The 18,091-nt window shown below is 33.3% G+C and overlaps 1 protein-coding gene across 2 annotated transcripts; it reads right to left on the bottom strand.

The window, feature by feature from the left end:
* Positions 1-1,535: 1,535 nt before the first annotated feature.
* Positions 1,536-17,106, bottom strand: LOC106061841 (mitochondrial intermembrane space import and assembly protein 40-B-like). 2 transcript variants are annotated; one of them, XM_056027282.1, is made up of 3 exons: positions 16,865-17,106; positions 3,011-3,106; positions 1,536-2,562 (listed from the first exon to the last, which is right to left on the bottom strand). In XM_056027282.1, the coding sequence occupies exons 1-3, from the start codon at positions 16,884-16,886 to the stop codon at positions 2,234-2,236; spliced, it is 447 nt and encodes a 148-aa protein (XP_055883257.1). In that variant the 5' UTR covers positions 16,887-17,106; the 3' UTR covers positions 1,536-2,233. The 2 variants fall into 2 exon arrangements, with proteins under 2 accessions (XP_055883257.1, XP_055883258.1); XM_056027283.1 differs by lacking the exon at positions 16,865-17,106 and adding an exon at positions 13,836-13,861.
* Between the last annotated feature and the right edge of the window lie 985 nt (positions 17,107-18,091).

Raw genomic sequence — 18,091 nt, forward strand, 5'->3', positions numbered from 1 at the left:
CTTTAAAAATCGACACTGGATAGATCGAGCATGGAGAGCGAGCATAAAGGAAGAGTCAGGATTGCTGCTGCTATACACAACAGAAGTAGAAAGAAGGGTGACCGTGCAACGGCGCCTGCCCAACCTGTGACCTCAGCTGTGTTATCTAGGATTGGCCTCTTTAGTCACATGATAAGTTACAAAGGGAAATAGTCGTTCCTGGAGACGTAAAATGCCACACACACACATATAAACACAATTTTAAAACGGCTATCACTAGATCCAGCTAAAAATGGTCCCAGTGAATAGACCCTTAAGGGCCCATTCAAAGGGTGTGTGTGTGTGGAAAGTAATACGGCGCGTGGAGATGGGTTATTCTAAATGAGGTTCGTCTCTAGATCTATGAATGACAAAATAAATAAAAACAAGGTAACAAAGACAGTTTGTGTGGAAACACATACTCAAAATCGGCCCCCGAAGTAGTCCAGCCAGGCAGGTTTAAACATTTTCAGAAAGAACATAAGAATGAAATTCTATCAAAGAAAAATGAATGATAAAAATGGAGAAAGAAGATTGACAGATCTTGTGTGGTACCCCAGTTGTTTTGTAAAGGGTCTCAAGGAAAAAAACATTTCGGAAAATTTTTTTTTTTCTTAAGTTAATTGTAGTTGAGTATTCCATTTCGCGCTGCAGTTCACGCGATAATATGAAAAACTACTTATTTCTATTGTTGTTTTAAATTATGTCCAACTTATATGCATACTAAATAGGTTTTTTTTATTTAAAAAAAAAAGTAAACATTTTTTTGTGTGTAAATGTAGTAGTTAGTATGACAGAACTTACATAACTTAGCAATACATTTGTAAAAAAAAAATAAAAAATTTCCACACAAAACTAATAGCGTCTTTTCCCCTTTCGGGGGCCACTAAAAATATACGTTAAGAATGGACTAAGTTGTAAATAATGATGTTTCGCGAGAAGAACAAAGCTTCAATTATTTATAAGTATTTCTATAATTCGTGAGAGCATATGCATGGCTGCAACGGGCGATTCAAAGGGTATGCTTTGTTTAAAACTTTCGTATGAGGGATGGAACACAAAAAGTGGGGCAGCCTAAAAGTTTGTGGTTGGGAATGCAGGCTTTATAATGAAGGATGCCAAAAAAGTATACAATGTTATTGAGAGAATATACAAGGGCCAAAGAGTGTGTTGTTAGGGGGAGAGGCATTTCATTTAAAAGTAGGCCTACCGTAGTTTGTGTGGGGAGGTGTTATAATGACAGTAGACAAGAAAGCTACAACTGATGGGCCTAAGAAGTGTTTGTGTACAGCCTACATTAGGGGGGGGGGGTTACATGCATCTGCTCGTATATATTCATTGCATATTAAATAAATAACCCTCATTTTTTATAATGTGACCTATTAATTTTAGTATATATACTGGTATTTGAAATTCTGAATGAAAGAGTCCAATGCTAAATCTGGATTTGAAATTCTGGCCATAGCATAAAGAAAACGTTCAAAGAGTTTGTTTAGAACAAATACCAACAGAGAGAATATTATGAATAACATTTTATTTGTTTTAAATTAAACAAAATAATTCAAAATATAAATTAAAATGATATTAAAAACATTTTGTTAAATGTCAATGTTGGGGATGCCGTTTAAAAAAAAATTAAAACACCGGTACAATTTCTTGTACACAGCCCCATTCTTTAAGTTCTTTCCTAACACTACAGAGAATTACATGAGTGTTTTATTTAAAGCTTCAAATAAATAATTCAATTAAATTTAAGTATAGTTTGGAGAAATATTTTATACTACAGTAAAAAATAATTGCAAACTTCTTAAACAATGGATTTACATATGGCCTACAAGTCAACTGGTTTAATTCTTGTTTCTACAACAGTGAAATTAAGCTTAAATAATAGGAACTATAAATAGTGTCATATTTAAATCCTTCAGTTTATTTCAAATGTAGCTGTTGAGTACTATCTATAGACATTTTATGGTACAGGGTAGTATTTTGATGCTTACGGATTATTTATTTTAGCCCAGCTCACTATTACATAGTTCAAAAGTCATTGATCACTAACTGAAAATACATTTGTTCTATCAACTGAGACATAAATTCACAATTTATGTCTAAAAAAAGAGGAGAATACCTAAAACAATGGAGCTTGAAAACTAATCAAAACATATAAATCTGAAATCACATACAATTATATACAATATAAATACATTTTTAAAAATAACTATTCTGTGGAAGAACTTTGTGAATCTCTTTTCAAATTACTATCATCTTCCAGTTCAACGAGACCTCCAAGGTCATTATTATCCCCTGTCAACTGCTTGAGATCATCAGATTCTGGTCTTTCCTTTGCTGGGGGGTAAACTTCGGGAAAATGACTCATACACTCTTGCATTGTCAGAAAAGCTTCATAGCAGTCTGATCCTTTTGGTTCTGCTTTACTATAGTGGAAACATGAAAAGGCATTCCTGAATTCTATACCACATGGACCACTAGCCATTCCTCCAAGACAAGGACATTCCCAGTTGATGTCTCCATTGGGCAGAATAAGACCTTTAGAGAGCAAAGATTTAAAGACTAGTTAAGGAGCTGATTTAATATGTACTGGTAAGAACATAAAGACTAACTTTTTAAAAATATAATTTTCTAGATCCATAGTAAGGTTTAATATTTATTTAGGAAACAAAGAAATATTATTTTCTACTTTACTGCTCTTAAATAGTTATTACAAGATCTCTATCGAGTTTGAAAAGAGGTTAATGAGAAAAGTGAAAAGTCTAACAAAAAATTAATGAGAAAAGTGAAAAGTCTAACAAAGTCATTTATTGATTAAATCTTGATGCATTAATGTCTTATGACTTTTATGTTGAGTGATGTTATTTTGAGTGCATGGCTGTACATGCAAGTTGGTCCATCAATATTTCATATTTTAGAATGTCTATATTACTAACAAACAAGAAGTAAAAGGAATGAAAATGAAGACCGAAGAAATAAAGCTTACCAGGTGGATGATCTTCTTCATCTTCTTCCATGTTGATAATTGCATTGGATGGCTCATTGAGTTGATCTTTGGTAGCAAAAATCACCTGGTCTTTACCTAACAACAAAATGTTTTTAAAATTTATATATGATTTTATATTTTTTACACTTTTCAAGCATGAATAGGATACCAAACCAGACTGACAGCCCAAACTAAATATTGTATGTAACATTGCACTGTCTCAAACAAACACAGCACAAACTAAACATATTTTGTATGTAACACAGGACAGTAATGAAAACAAAGCTATTAAAAATATAGGTATTTTCCTTTAAAATAAAATATGTTAAATAATAAAATTAAAAACTTAGGTTAGATAATAAAGTTATAGTAACACGACCCCTCCCCTGCAAATTTATGTTCGTCCTGGAAAACTCCAGAAATAGGCACTGAAAGAGAGAAGTCTAGCTCAGAATTTTCTAGATTTACATGTCAAAAAATACTTAATGGTGAAAGATCTAGATATAAATAATATTTAATAAAAATGCGACATGACGGCCATCTTGATTAAGTGTGGTGGCGATCGAAATGTCTGAGGCATCTGTTTCGACTGTTACAGATCTATTATAATCTATCATCAACACAGCAGCGTTTTCAAGTTCGTGTTTTAGCTGTTTAAAAGCTTCCTAAACTTGTTCAGAGGGAGAAAAAGTTTTGGATCTTGCTGGAAAAATTTGGGTAGGACAATCAACCACTCTTGTGATTTCATCTCTTGTGGTGTAGGTAGATTTCTCAATGCCTGAAATCTTTCAGGGTCTGGTTTTAACTGTCCTTGAGAGATTTCTTAGCCTAGGACCGGGGATGGCAACCTGCGGCTTGTGAGCCACATGCGGTTCTTTGGATGTGAAGCTGCGGCTCTTAAGTTCCATAAGCAAATTTTATTTATTTTACCGAAACATTTTAAAAAAATAGTTCTGAATCATTTAACGAGGATAAGACTCCGATTCTTTCTCTCAGACACTTGTACTCGCTTTTCACCACACCCCTCTCCCATTACACGAGGCATCACTATTGTCAGTCTGTCGGATGTTTCTATGTAGGTTTTAATTCGCTTTTGACACAAGACAAATTAGCATCTTCACCACGTGCTTTGGCCGTGACATATACTTTATTGTTTCAAGTAAATGAGTTAGAAATTATCTACTCAAACTTATAAGCAATCTACAAGTAATGCTAATCTTGTGTCACTAATCATCAATTGTGGATGTCTGATGTCAGATGTCAAGATCTATGAAGATGCTATGATAGATGTCACGTTGGAGATTATCTTGATCTGTATCACGCCATCAATGATCGTGGTTGCTGAGGATCTTGAAATCTTTTAACAAGATGACCGTATAGAAGTAGCTAGATCTAGTTGATAATACGATCATTCAGAATGTTGCCAATTGATAAGAGGATCATCTAGATCTAGGAGTTACTATTTGACAATGCGATCTAAGTATTTTATTGTATTCAATAAAGAAACTTCTCTTCGTCTAAAACAATTACTTTAATTCAGAACTTGAAAAAGCTATTCACAATAATTACAGTAGTTAAACATACTTGAATAAAATAACTGATCTACACAATAGTATAAAATATACATCTGAATCCTAGCACGATTCATACAAGACCGATGTTAACACTCACACGTTCCAAAACAAGACTTTAGTACATGTTTACACTAACACGTTCCATACAAGACTGGCGCGATCTACACACTTCCCGGGCTCTAGAGCGTAATCACGTGATCAACAACTTTACCCTGCAAGACCAACCAATAAATGCAGCTCAATGTACAACGATTAACATTTCGAAACCAATGAAGTTCATTTTGAAACTGAAAGTAATTGCATGCCTGGTTTTTTCCGAGCTAGCTCAAGTTCTGCCGACAAGCTGTTGCCAAATATGGATATAGTGTACGTGACATCTTGCAAGTTTTGTGGTAACACTAGAAATTGCACAAAAAGGCAACCCATTTACAAATGGTGAGTATGTCAAGACTGCTTCCTGCATGCATCTGAAGAACTGTTTTGTGATTTCAAAAACAAATCTGAAATCTTGAAAAAAAAAAAGTCAAAGATCTGCCTCTATCCTGCTAAAACAGTACAAGATAGATTTGCTAAAATATCTTCAAATGTAACATATTTGCAGGAGGAAGATATTCAACTTTCTTCTGTCTTATCACTTGCTATAGATGAGTCTTGCGACATGAAAACACAACACAAGTTGCCTATTTTGTCAGGTATATGTCTTCCCAAGTTCCAAAAGAAGAACTTCTAGGATTGCTCTTGTGACAAACTAGAGAAGCTATAGCGAATGCCATGCAAAAAAAAAATAAAAAAAAAATGAAGTCAATAAGATCGATTTAAATAAAATCGTTTCAATAGCAACTGATGGAGCCAGAAAAAAAAGGGAAACAACGATTTGTCAGAGTAAAATAAACTATGAAATTCTTACGTTTCACTGCATAATACACCAAGAAGAGCTGTGTGCTCAAACGTTTCCAACCGAAACAGTTGAGGTCATAAACTTAGTAATCATGATTGTTAACAGCATCTTGTCAAAAGCACTCTACCATTGTCAGTTTAAAGGATTCTTAAACGAATCGGAGACTCAGTATTACGACCTATTTCTTCCTTATAAAGTGTAATGGCTTTCCAAAGGTTAAAATGTTTTGCATTGTGATTGAATGAAGTGCATACATTCCTAAATGAAAAAGGCATTAATCTTTATGGTGGACATAATAAAATTAAATGAAATGAATCTAAAACTGCAAAGGAAAGTAAAATCCAGCCAATGTTTTGGTAGAAGAATTTGTGTGTTTTGAAGAAATATTAATTCTTTTTGCAGAAGATATTCAGAACGGTAAGTTACTTCATTTTCAGTGTCTAAAGCAGTAACGCGATAAACTCAGTGCAACTTTTGATACAAATTAATTCAGCAGTTATAAAAAAAATCAAAGAAGATGAATTTCTTAATAGACTTGAGCACTTCGAAACCAACAAAACCATTCTAGCATTCAGAGCAAATCCCCTCAAAACAAAAATAGTAACAAAATAAACATCGACCCCTTTGGAATTGATACTGGATCTCTAGAAATACAATTGATCAATTAAAAAAGTAAAGTTTTGTGGGTTGAAAAATTAACTGAGTTAAAAAATCTAAAAAATCCAGAATGCTACAGTGAGATGAAGAAGTTGGCAATTGGAGTGCTGACTACCTTTTGATTGACAATTCGTGCAACCAAGCATTCTCTTGCATAAATATAGTTAAAAGTATAGTAAGAAGCCAACTAACCAATGAAAATGTAGAGTCGTGTTTAAAACTAAAAACAATTTATCAGCCAAATTTATCCAAACTTTCTAAAGCCTTGCAAAGCCATCGCTCCCATTGAATTTGTTTACTCACTTGTTTGTTATTGAAGTACAAGTTAATGTTGTAAATATATGTTTAACTTTTTTAGTTGTTACGGAAGTAAAAAACAATTATCTAATAATGCCAAATATATACTGTTTAATTTGTTGTGAAAAACACTACATATAAATGAATAAATAGTTTGTTTTTTTTTTCATTAAAAATTAATTATGTGAGTACTATTTATCATTGGCAAGAAAAAAATATTGTGGCTCTTTAGAATTTTTTAAATTGTAATTTTTGGCTCTTCCAACTCAAAAGGTTGCCGACCCCTGGCCTAGGAGGCACACTTTGTTAGCTGCCATAGCACTTTTATCATCATTGAAAGTGATGCTGTATCTCTTAGCGGCGCTGAGAAATCTCTGTAGATTCTGGTTGTAACTACTGAAATTACGTCTGCAGATGGTATCTAGTCTATATAGTTATAATAAAGTCTACTATTAGGCACTGGCGGATCCAGAACTTTGGGGGGGAGGGGGCCATTTTTTTCCTTACCCTAACACTAACGCCCAGTAAACCCTAACCCTATGCATAAACGTGCGTACAGCATGCACACATATATATATATATATATATATATATATATATATATATATATATATATATATATTCGATATATGAGAATAAAATGAGACTGTTTCTCAATCTTCGGCAAAAAAACCCAGTCTTTCTCTTGCAAGCTTGGGGGTCTGGGAGCGCACTGTAAGCTTCTTCAGTGGGGTTCGGGGCAAGGCCCCGACGACGCCCAAAAGCGTTTTCTTGCATTTTTCTCTGCAGAAACGCATTCTTCTGACATCTACAGTTCATTATTTATCAGTGGGGTTAGGGGCGAAGCCCCGACGCCAAAAGCGTTTTCTTGCATTTTTCACGGCTTAAACGCCTTCTCCTGACATCTACAGCTCATTACTTATTAGTGGTGTTCGGGGCGAAGCCCCGACGCCAAAAGCGTTCTCTTGCATTTCTCACTGCAGAAACGCATTCTCCTGACATCTACAGCTTATTATTCATCAGTGAGGTTGGGGGCGAAGCCTCGACGCTAAAAGCGTTTTCTGGCATTCTTCACTGCAATAACACATTCTCGTGCCCTACAGCTCATTATTCATTCTATTATAAAGTGCCTTTTGAATAATGAGAAAAATATTCTAATATGAATTTATAGTCCCTTAATACATTACAAATAAAACTGATTTGTTCTTTGAAAAGATTAGATACCCCACATATTTAGATTAAGGTTTTGAGGATCGCCGCCGAAAAAAAAATATTCGATTAATAATATTCAATAAAATTCTAGCATACATTGTGAGTTATAGTCCTAAATTTATTTAACTAGAAAAATATGAAATAGAGTAAAGGTTGGAAAAAGTCGACTAGAAAAAGATTTTATCTGGCTTTTGAACTCATCTCAACCGTGACTGTTATATTGAAAAATTTCGTTTGAATTATAACTTTTCCAAAGCAAAATAGTTATGATAAATTCATGTCAAATTACACCAACTCTGCCTGGAAAGGGCAAGAGCGGTAAAATGAAAACTATTAATTCTCTCTCCTTTTTATAATTTCTGCTATTGATTGAATTTTTTTCATTAAAGAATAGGGGTTGGGCGACTCGATATAAGAATTTACTTTATAGCATATATAAACTATATTAGTGACAGATTTTTTTAATTTTGTAATTTCTTACTATAATACAAAAAGAAAAAGTATTGATTTGTCCGATGGGGGGTAGGGGATTGCATGTATCGCACTTCCACCTGTTTATATTATATAGATATTCGACTAATTTTGTTCACATACTATGATTTCTCCATAAAAGTAGGACCGCCCCCCCACCCCCCACTCAAAGGGTTTAGATGGGAAGGGCGGTGGAGGTATTTTCTCTTCCCCTTCCAATCGACCAACAGGTGAACGAAATTATATAAAGACCGGTTAAAATACCAATAACAAGTTTTAGTCATATAGATATTTAATTGATTCTGTTAGCAAACTGTGATTTCTACAAATAAATAGGGGTGGAGGTATTTTCTCTTCCCCTTCCAATCGACCAACAGGTGAACGAAATTATATAAAGACTTGTTAAAATACCAATAACAAGTTTTAGTCATATAGATATTTAATTGATTCTGTTAGCAAACTGTGATTTCTACAAATAAATAGGACCGCCCCCCCACTCGAAAGTTTATGGTGGGGGGGGGCGGGTTGATGCCATCGCCAACTCCCGACCCTACCAAATCGGCCAAAATACTAGAAGGGGGGCGAAATAATCTAAAAATAGGTTGAAATATAAATAATTAGTATATATTATTAACATAAGTAATAAATTCGCATACAAATTGTGTGAATTCTATACTATAATTCGTCCGCCCCCCCCCTCCCCCGATCCGCCAGTGCTATTAGGTACTTTGACATCCTTACTCTACTGACCTATAAACTGCTAGACTATATAGGTTTGAAACAGCATGGCTAGACTTCCAAAACCATGGTGTTAGTTGATTGATTGTTGTTTTTACATTCTTGCTTCATTTTTAAAAACCCTTGTGATACTCTTAAAGGAGGAATCCTAAGCTTTTGAATGATACCACATTGTCAATAAATGAAAGTCATGTTTATTTAGAAAATTTACAGAAAAGTTATAATAGGCAAGAATGATTTTGCATTTACTATCATTTTTAAACAAGCTTGGTGGGTTTTTTTTTATTTAGACCTAGATTTATGCTTAAAGTTTATTATTTCATTATTTTTTATTGAAATTTTTTCCTCCAAAATAAAAAAAACTTACCCTAACATGCTGTTATCAGTTATAAATGATGCCAAATTAGGCTAATTTTCTAAATGGGTAAGAGGAAAAATTATAACTACCATTATAACAATTTATGACTATGGCATCAAAATTTCTAATATAGAGTAGTGTTAGAAATCTTTTTTTTCTATAATTAGGTACACAAAATATAAAAAGAAATCAGCTTATTAAGGCAAGTTTGGGCCCATTCTGATGATGTTCAATGAATTCACTCCATGATGCAGCGACATGTGGCGCCAGAGATTAGCAATTCTCAATGATAATATGAAGTATAAATGATTTTTATCATCTTTGATCAACCAAGGTGTTATTTTATTAAATATTATAAAGCTGAGGAAGTTTCTACCAAACGGATTTCTAGAAAAAGGACCAAAGTCAATTTTCAAACAATTGGATTAGCTGTGAATGAATTTTAGCTGAATGTGAGATGAAACAATCAAATTAAAAATCATTAATTTGGGGTAGATGTGTTCCAAATTTCAAGCTTCTATCTATTATGGTTATAAAGTTATGATGAGATAAAGACGAAAATTCATTTTTTCTATCACAGTTTTTTTTTACATTTTCTAGTCCATTTTTCTACACATAAAACAGCATAACTTTGCTCCTATATAACATAGAAAGATAAATTTGGTATTATTGTAAACCTCTCAGCAAGCTCTACATAAATAGAAATAGTTTATTTTGATTTTTTTGTCAAGTACCTACTACTATTACTAACTATTATTTATTATAGATTATAGATCTGTATATAATATAAGTTACTGTAGTAGTCTATAATTTATTATAATGTTACGAATCTCACTATCCAGGCTCTCTGCAAACTGCACCTTACACCACCAACTTAAAGAACTTGACAACTCAGGGCTCCAAAGTAACACAACACTTTAATAGTTGAATAAATAACAGCCAACACTGTACAATTGGCAACACGTACACTGTACAAATATCTCTCCGATAACACCGTTCCGCCGTATCAACTCTTGCACTGGCCTCTCCGTCTCGTTCCGGGCTTGCACTGGGTTCAACAGTTCAGGACTGACTTCACACACTAGGCTCGTTGTGTCGGATTCGATCACAGACCAAGATCAAGACGCCGTTCGTCTCAACTGTACTTGATAGTACTCCGCACTGAACCGTCGTAATGCTCCGTACAGAACCACACCGCTGAACTGTGCTGTAGTCGACCATGTTCTGAACTCTTGTCGTGAACCTCCTTTCTGAACCGTCTTGACTGCGTCACCTCCGCTCTTATATAGAGTCCCTACTAGCCTTCTCGAACCGGACAGAACGCCGCTCGACGTTTCTAGGTGGTCAGATGACTACAACTCTCGTGACGCTCCTGAGCTCTGTTCACGACGGCGATCCTTCATGAACTGTCCTGTTGACACTCGACTCGGCTGACAGTCATAACTCGTCACGGTTGACCGCTCGTCTAACGCTGGCCTGGGGCGATTTGCGTCGGCTGACTACACACACACCACTACCCCCATCTGTGCCACCACCAGGTTTATAACAATAATATATAGAATATTTATTACTAGATTTTGATCTAAATCTTGTTCTAGATTCTAGATCTAGCTATAAGTGTACTATAACTATAAGTACAATATATAAATTATAATATAAAGTAAAATATATATAAATATATATATATATATATATATATATTAGGGGTGCACCGGATAGTCGCTCCGGCTCCGGCTTCTGCCGAATATTCGCCATTTTTTCACTATCCGGCTCCGGTCGGATATCACTACCGGATAGTAAAAGCTACACCTGTATTTCTATTAATATTGTTATGCGCCTCCGCGCTAAGTCTTTTCCAGATAGGCTAAACGGAGGTAACACTTAAATAATGAAACAACACAGGCGAAAGGCAAACAATATAAAGGTAGTCGACGCTGATAAACGATGTCCAACAAGAAGTTTAAACTAAATCCCCATGTTAATAAAAAAAATATTCCAATACTCACAAAGTGGACATTATTCAATAATGTCAGTTTTGAAATACATTAACGTTTTTGTTTCAAATAAAAGAATTTGTTTCTAAAACTATAAACTATGGCTATGCACCAAATATTTTTAGTACAAAGACAAGGCGTGTTCATCTAAATAGAAATAAGCCCTCTCATTATAAATTCGCATTACATACGTAGCAGCAATGTCTTGCACATTTTAAAAGCTTGTCCTGACCTTTGAGTGGTCTAGCAAACATGGAATATTCCTTAACTACGTCACGCTGATAATCTGTCTAAATGTGCGGGTATATCTCCAGAGGTAGAGATGAGCAACCCCCACCTCCTTTTTTTTGTTTAGTCCATAACATTGAGTTCACAGATAGACAGCTGACCACATTAAGCCAGATGTCAATGTGTTGACACTGTCTAAGAGATCACATCTTATGTTTTGTTTACTTGGAGAAGAATTTTTATTAGAGGCGGGACTACAAGCCAAATCTCTATAAGGTTAATCTGGTATGAGTTTGCTTATTATGAGATAGGTTGTCAATCAAGGGTCTGGACCACAAGCGACACCTTTTATACTATTGGCCGGGACAATAAGTTTGCTTACTTAAGTCTGGACTACAAGCCAAACAGACACTGACCAGGGGTATCTTTACAGGGAGGGTTCAAGAGAATCAACACCCCCAACTTCTTATTTGTTTAATCCATGACAATGTATTGATAGACATTGACCATTCTTAAGCCAGAATGGATTAACGCAGATTGTTGAGAAATATTGACACTGTCTAGAGGTGACTAGATGATGAGACTAAGTTTGTTTACTTGGAGAGAAGTGTCATTTAGGGTGCTGAACACATGTTCGTTGCACAATAAAATAAAACAAATATGTGCATGTGTGTGTATGTATTTTTTCCACTTATATTAAAACCTTTAGAGAAAACTAATTTCATTGTTTAATTCTATTGACTTAATATATAAAGGAAAACCTTACAGTAAAATTTAACATCACAGAAAATAAATTGATCTAAAGCACCACAATTAGACCTAGCAAACAAAGAAAAAATATGCTGAAATGTTAAGAAACACTTGACCTCTGTAACTAAGGTACGGATATAATTTATCTATATGCTTGACTGACCATGCCAATGTGTTATCTTTTTTTTCCTGCACACTCAACACTATTGCATATGTCCAAGGAAAAAAAAATGCGTGAAGGTCAACACAATCATCTATACACACTACACTAGGACTACATGTGTAGGCTCAATACGTCTATCTAACCAGGTTGTTACAATCAGTTGAACACAAAGTCTATTTATGTTTTGTTTTTTTTGGTAAGGAGGATGTGGGTGATTTTTATTTTCTATAGTTGGTTTTCCTAATTCTCTTACTCTATATAACAGTAGATCTAAACATAGATATCAATAATAGGCCTACAGACTACAATTAAATCTATGCTTCACAACATTTAATGCTCAGGCTATGAGTAGGTATAATAGATGCTGTTAATAAAATATCGTTTGCCGCAAATGGATTAATAAATATATGGTCTACTACGCTTCAGATTCCAACTATTAACTAACAGCTATCAGTATTAAGCCAGAACCAGAAGCAGTCTTTGGACTTAAAATTACAAGTCTGATGACCAGTTGTTTGTCAGAAATTCTTGAACACATACATCCAACCACCATACAAGCCAGATAAGAGATTTACAATAGTAACTAGTTAATATATACTAACATATTTTGCATTGACCCTCCAACACACATCCTTTATAGTTGGTGGCCTCGCACATACACACGCTCATGCTACACAGATTAATGTTTGTTTATAAATACTGTTAATCTTTAATAAATCAATCAGTAACAGAGTTTAAAACAATAAGGTATATAAAAGGAAAAAAAATAATACCAACAAATATAGGTATGTTATTTAACAGTTTCGTAAAATGTTCAGCAATACAAGCTATTTACAAGACACTTAGGTATCCGGCTCCGGATCCGGCCCCATATCAAATTTTACTATCCGGTCATATCCGGATATCAAAAAGTACTATCCAGTGCACCCCTAATATATATATATATATATAATAAAGTATAATTATTAATATAATTAAATCATAATAAATCTATACTAATTCTATAGATAGATACTACAGAACTATAGATTTACAGACTAGACCTAAGCTACTATGTCTATTAAGTCTTTAAGTTAACTCTAATTACAGTATTTACAGTTAGATCTAGATCTAGTTGTAATCTAGTAAGAAGATCTTCTAGTCTAGAGTCTAGTAGTCTAAGACTAAGTAGATGATCTAGATAATGATAATCTATTCTAGATCTACTGAACTAGAGATGATTCTAGTACTCACTAACTCAAGAGTCAGTTACACTACTTACAGATAAATAGTCTAGTTAAGTCTAGTTATAGTCTTAATAATTAATAGACTAAAACTAATAGATCTAATACTTTAGACACTTTACTAGTCTTTAGTCAGAAGTTTAGTAATATAAAACTTAATTATATAAAAGTAATAATATTAATATATCTGAATCTATCATATGACATGATATGATTTAAATATGAATGTAATGTTCTCTTATTCTTAGTCTTAGTGTCTTACTCTTCTTAGACTACTTAGAGTCTTAGAGTAGAGTGACTTAAGACTTAGAAGCTTAGGCTTAGGGCTTAGGCGCCTTAGGCTTGGCTTAGTAATTAGTACAATATTCTTAGTACTCTACTCTTAACTTAACTCTTACTCTTCTTAGTGACTTAGACGTCTTAGACATTAGTCCACTCATTAGTGTCTTCTTTAACTTCTTAGTCTTACTTTTTACTACGATTTTCGGACTACGTCGTACGTTATAGACATAGATCTAGATCTAGTATAAATAAGTTAGTATAACTTATCATAAGACTTATGAATAATGATGACTTATCTTTATAATTTACTAGACATATGTTACCCGCGACCCGCGGGTCTTTATTTGCGCATTACTTTCGATATAGTCACTGAGAGTGTTTTGTAAACAATTAAACGAAATAATAGAGTAATAAGTAAAGCGAATGTGTCAATGTAAAAATGGTGTGAATGAAGCTATCAATTCAAAATAGCTAATAGGCTTAAATCTTTTTTTTTCAAATTAAAACATTTGTTTGTAGGCCTACATTTAAGATGAATAGACTAAATTTTGTATGTTCATGTGTATAAAGTAGATCTTGAGGTAGACATAGATCTAAATCTACACTAATCTAGAGTTAAAAATTGGCTTTTATAGAGTATAGAGTTCATTCTGTGCTGAGCATGCGTGAACTTTTTTTCATGAATGAATATAGGCCTATCTCAACACGGCTACGCAGCTTTAGCGAACAGCGAACGAATATGTTAAAAATGCTTTAGAAAAACAAATTTGAATGTTAATTTGATTAAAATATGAAATGAATGGACAATAATTAGTATGTTTATGTGTTAAAGCATAAAACTATCTTTGCGAAAAGAAGTTTTATCATCTTAGAGTTCAATAAGAGTTTTAGACCTAGGCCTAGGAATAGACTCAGTAGAGAGATGTGTTAATGTGTAACCATTTGGTAATAGTAATGTCTAATGAAAGAATGTTCGCCAGGAAATCTGTAGTCACAGATATCAGGTACTAATTTATGTAAAAAATGCTTTTGAATAATCTAGTGGATTGGATTTAGATGTATGTTAAACGTAGCTAATGATCCTTTCACGTTATTTCTCTTTCGCTACGAAAATAAAATTAGTTTTGCGAAAATGGTTTACCCGAAGTCGATACATTCTTATCTATTAAAAACAAAAAGAGCGATAGCTTTGTTAAATAAATGGGATTATAAAGTGAACAATTAAACGAAATAATTTTTAGTACGCGATTCATGAATGAATATAGATCTAGGCCTATCTCAACTCGGCTTTGCAGCTTTCGTAAACGAATGTAGATTTAGAAAACCAAATTTGAATGTTTATTTGATCAAAATATGAAATGAATGGACTTTAATTAATATATCTATGCGCTGAAGTATAAAACTATCTGTGCGAAGAGAAGTTTTATCATCTTAGAGTTGGATTAGAGTTTTAGATCTAGGGATGGGATTATAAAGTAAACAATTAAACGAAATAATTTTTAGTACGCGATTCATTACGGTATTGTCTAATGAAAGAATGTTCGTCAGGAAATCTATAGTCACAGATATCAGGAACTAATTTATGTAAAAAATGCTTTTGAAACACAAAATTGAAGGTTAATTTAATTATATAATGAAATCAAATCAATGGATCTTCTTTTGTATTTTCATGTGTCAAAGTAAAAAACTATCTGCGCAAAGTGTATTTCTTAAAATTAGATCTATCATCTAGGTCTAAATTCTAAATCCTTTCTATCTTTTCTCATGTCAACATTGTAGACATGGCCTAGATCCATAAAATACTATAGCTGTAATAGAGTCGGACAACTTTATTTTTTTTTTAGGGTCTTAAGTTTGTTTTAGGGCTACAATACATAGGGATGTTAGAATATCCGGTGACACGCCCCTTTTATTAAGTCAAAAAACTGTTTCGACTTTTTTCTGACATTTTTTTTACATACCTTAAAGGTGCACTTTGTTAACCTATTAATTGAATACTTCTCTGTAAAAGAGTTATAGTTTTTGATTGACCAATAAAAATGGCTTCCGGGAATGAAATTACGCTTTCCCACGTGGAGTTGAAGGTTTCGTTTTATTAGACTTAAATAAAGGTTCGATTTCCCTTGTGTATAGTTTAAAAAGCTCAACATTCCCACGCCTTTTGACTCTCCAGTATTGTAGAGCATTTTTCTGGCTAAATTTCAGTGCTTTACTTTTCACATAATACTGTGCACTTTGGATGCTATTAATTTTTTAATATTTAGCAGTTGAATCTAATGCTGGAGGCCATTGTTAACCATTGTAATTTTAGCCTTCTTGTTTACATGCCAAGATAACAGTGATTGGTCAGATTGGTCATGTGACATCAAACAATTTTCTGATAGGTTGAATTATTATAGCAGTTTAAAAAAAACTTAGACTGAAATGATGTCAAAATGGCTGACATTGATTTATTTCTGCAGTTACTCATTTTGAAATAGATGTAGAATTAGATCTAATGAGTATATAATATGCAGCTTAGTGTTCAGATATTTTAATAACAATAAACTTTCATTTGAAACATGTTTTTGGACTAGTTGATTAATATATAAGAAATGGCAAGCATATTTATTCAACACATTCAAATCTCCTCACATCGTGCCCATTGGTTGCTATGATAAGGACAAGCACACATAGAAAATTTATTTTCTTTCAACCAGGAATCATACATACATAATTCATATAAATTTAGAAGGCTCTTTCAAATCTACAACATATCAGACAACAAGATTCTTAAAATAATTTTTCTGAAAAAAATTGTAACATCCCTACAATACATACACTACGGTCTAAGTTGGTACCCAAGGAACATTCCTGCCTAGTTTTATCAAGATTGGTCAAGCGGTTTTGATGTCTATAAGTAACATACATCCATACATACATACTGTAACATACACCTCACATTCTACTTTATAATATTTAATATAGATTATTATTTATATTTATAGTATTTATAGATTTTATACGTACCATAATCCTTACAGTAAGACATTACTGAATTACTGTGAAAACAACCAAGCTAGATTAGAATAGATCTTAAATATATGGCTAGATCTAGATCTATCCTGAATTATGTATATAGATCTATACGAAAATATGACAATGTCACAATGTGACAAAATTTGTTGCACGACCACAAAACTTCTCTGTCCGAAAGGTCAAGCATGTGTCTGATGTATTGAAATTCTTGTTTCGCTTTTTGCCTAATTTCCGGTCGTTGGGGTCAAAGATGTCTGTCAATATAGATAATTTGAAGGTCAGTGAGTCAGTGGTTCCCAAACGTTTTCGGCTCGTAGCCCCCATGTCACGTTTTATCGTATTCTGTATACCCCCTAGTTAGCTAATATTGCGATTTTGCTTATTCGTGAAATTCAATTAGATCTATGTTTAGTACTAATTTTTAACTGTAGTAAAGTGAAGATTGAAAAAGTAATAAATACCACATGTAAGTTAATCTCGTATTTTATTGTATGAAACAAGTCCGTTAAATAGGCAATGTCCGATTTCCACTTCATTAAATTTCATTTTAAAATGAAATCTTAGCAAAATCTTGTCAAACAAAAGTTTTTCGACAACCATAGTATTTCAGTGTGAGGGAGCAACACATGAAAGTTCTTGCCATTTTCTTTTTATCTGTCAATGAAAAACCCACTGAATTACTAGCACTCTGGGTACACTATCAACAGTAGGACACAACCATGAAAAGTGCTCCATTCGTCGCTTCTGATATTATAGTAAATGAGATTGCTTTTTCTTTATAGTAGTTCTTCGATACATTAAATATTGATTCGACTTTATTTTCAATAATCAGTTTTCACAAAAGTAGTTTTTCGTGCATTTCTTGATCCATAATAAAACGAACATATGCCAATAAGAAATGCTTCATCACCGCAGGCACGGTTGAGTCGTCCACTTGTAATAAAGAAATATGTCGTTTAGAAATAATAAAAGAAGCTTTCAATGTTGCAACTCAATTTATCAATAAGTCTTTGAATTGTTTTGTTGCTTAGAGGAATGCTTTGATATCATACATAGGTTTAAGTAAAAAATATATAGTTTTAAAACATTTTTCAACGGCTGGCAAAATCTTTTTTTTTTTCGCCTATAATGGGATGTTTTCCAATTTTCCAATAAGTAAAAGATATTTTAAGATACTTGGAAACCATAATATCTTTTTGATCTTATCTATCTATATAT

Source organism: Biomphalaria glabrata, chromosome 4 (assembly GCF_947242115.1).
Source record: "Biomphalaria glabrata chromosome 4, xgBioGlab47.1, whole genome shotgun sequence".
NCBI lineage: Eukaryota > Metazoa > Mollusca > Gastropoda > Planorbidae > Biomphalaria > Biomphalaria glabrata.

Bases quoted from the DNA above. Each gene is read 5' to 3' on its own strand.
- LOC106061841 (XM_056027282.1), bottom strand. From the start codon at position 16,886: ATGTCTTACTGTAAGGATTATG. The intron at 3,107-16,864 runs GTACGTATAAAA...TTTTGTTGTTAG, and splicing joins GTCTTACTGTAAGGATTATG to GTAAAGACCAGGTGATTTTT. The intron at 2,563-3,010 runs GTAAGCTTTATT...TGCTCTCTAAAG, and splicing joins TGAAGAAGATCATCCACCTG to GTCTTATTCTGCCCAATGGA.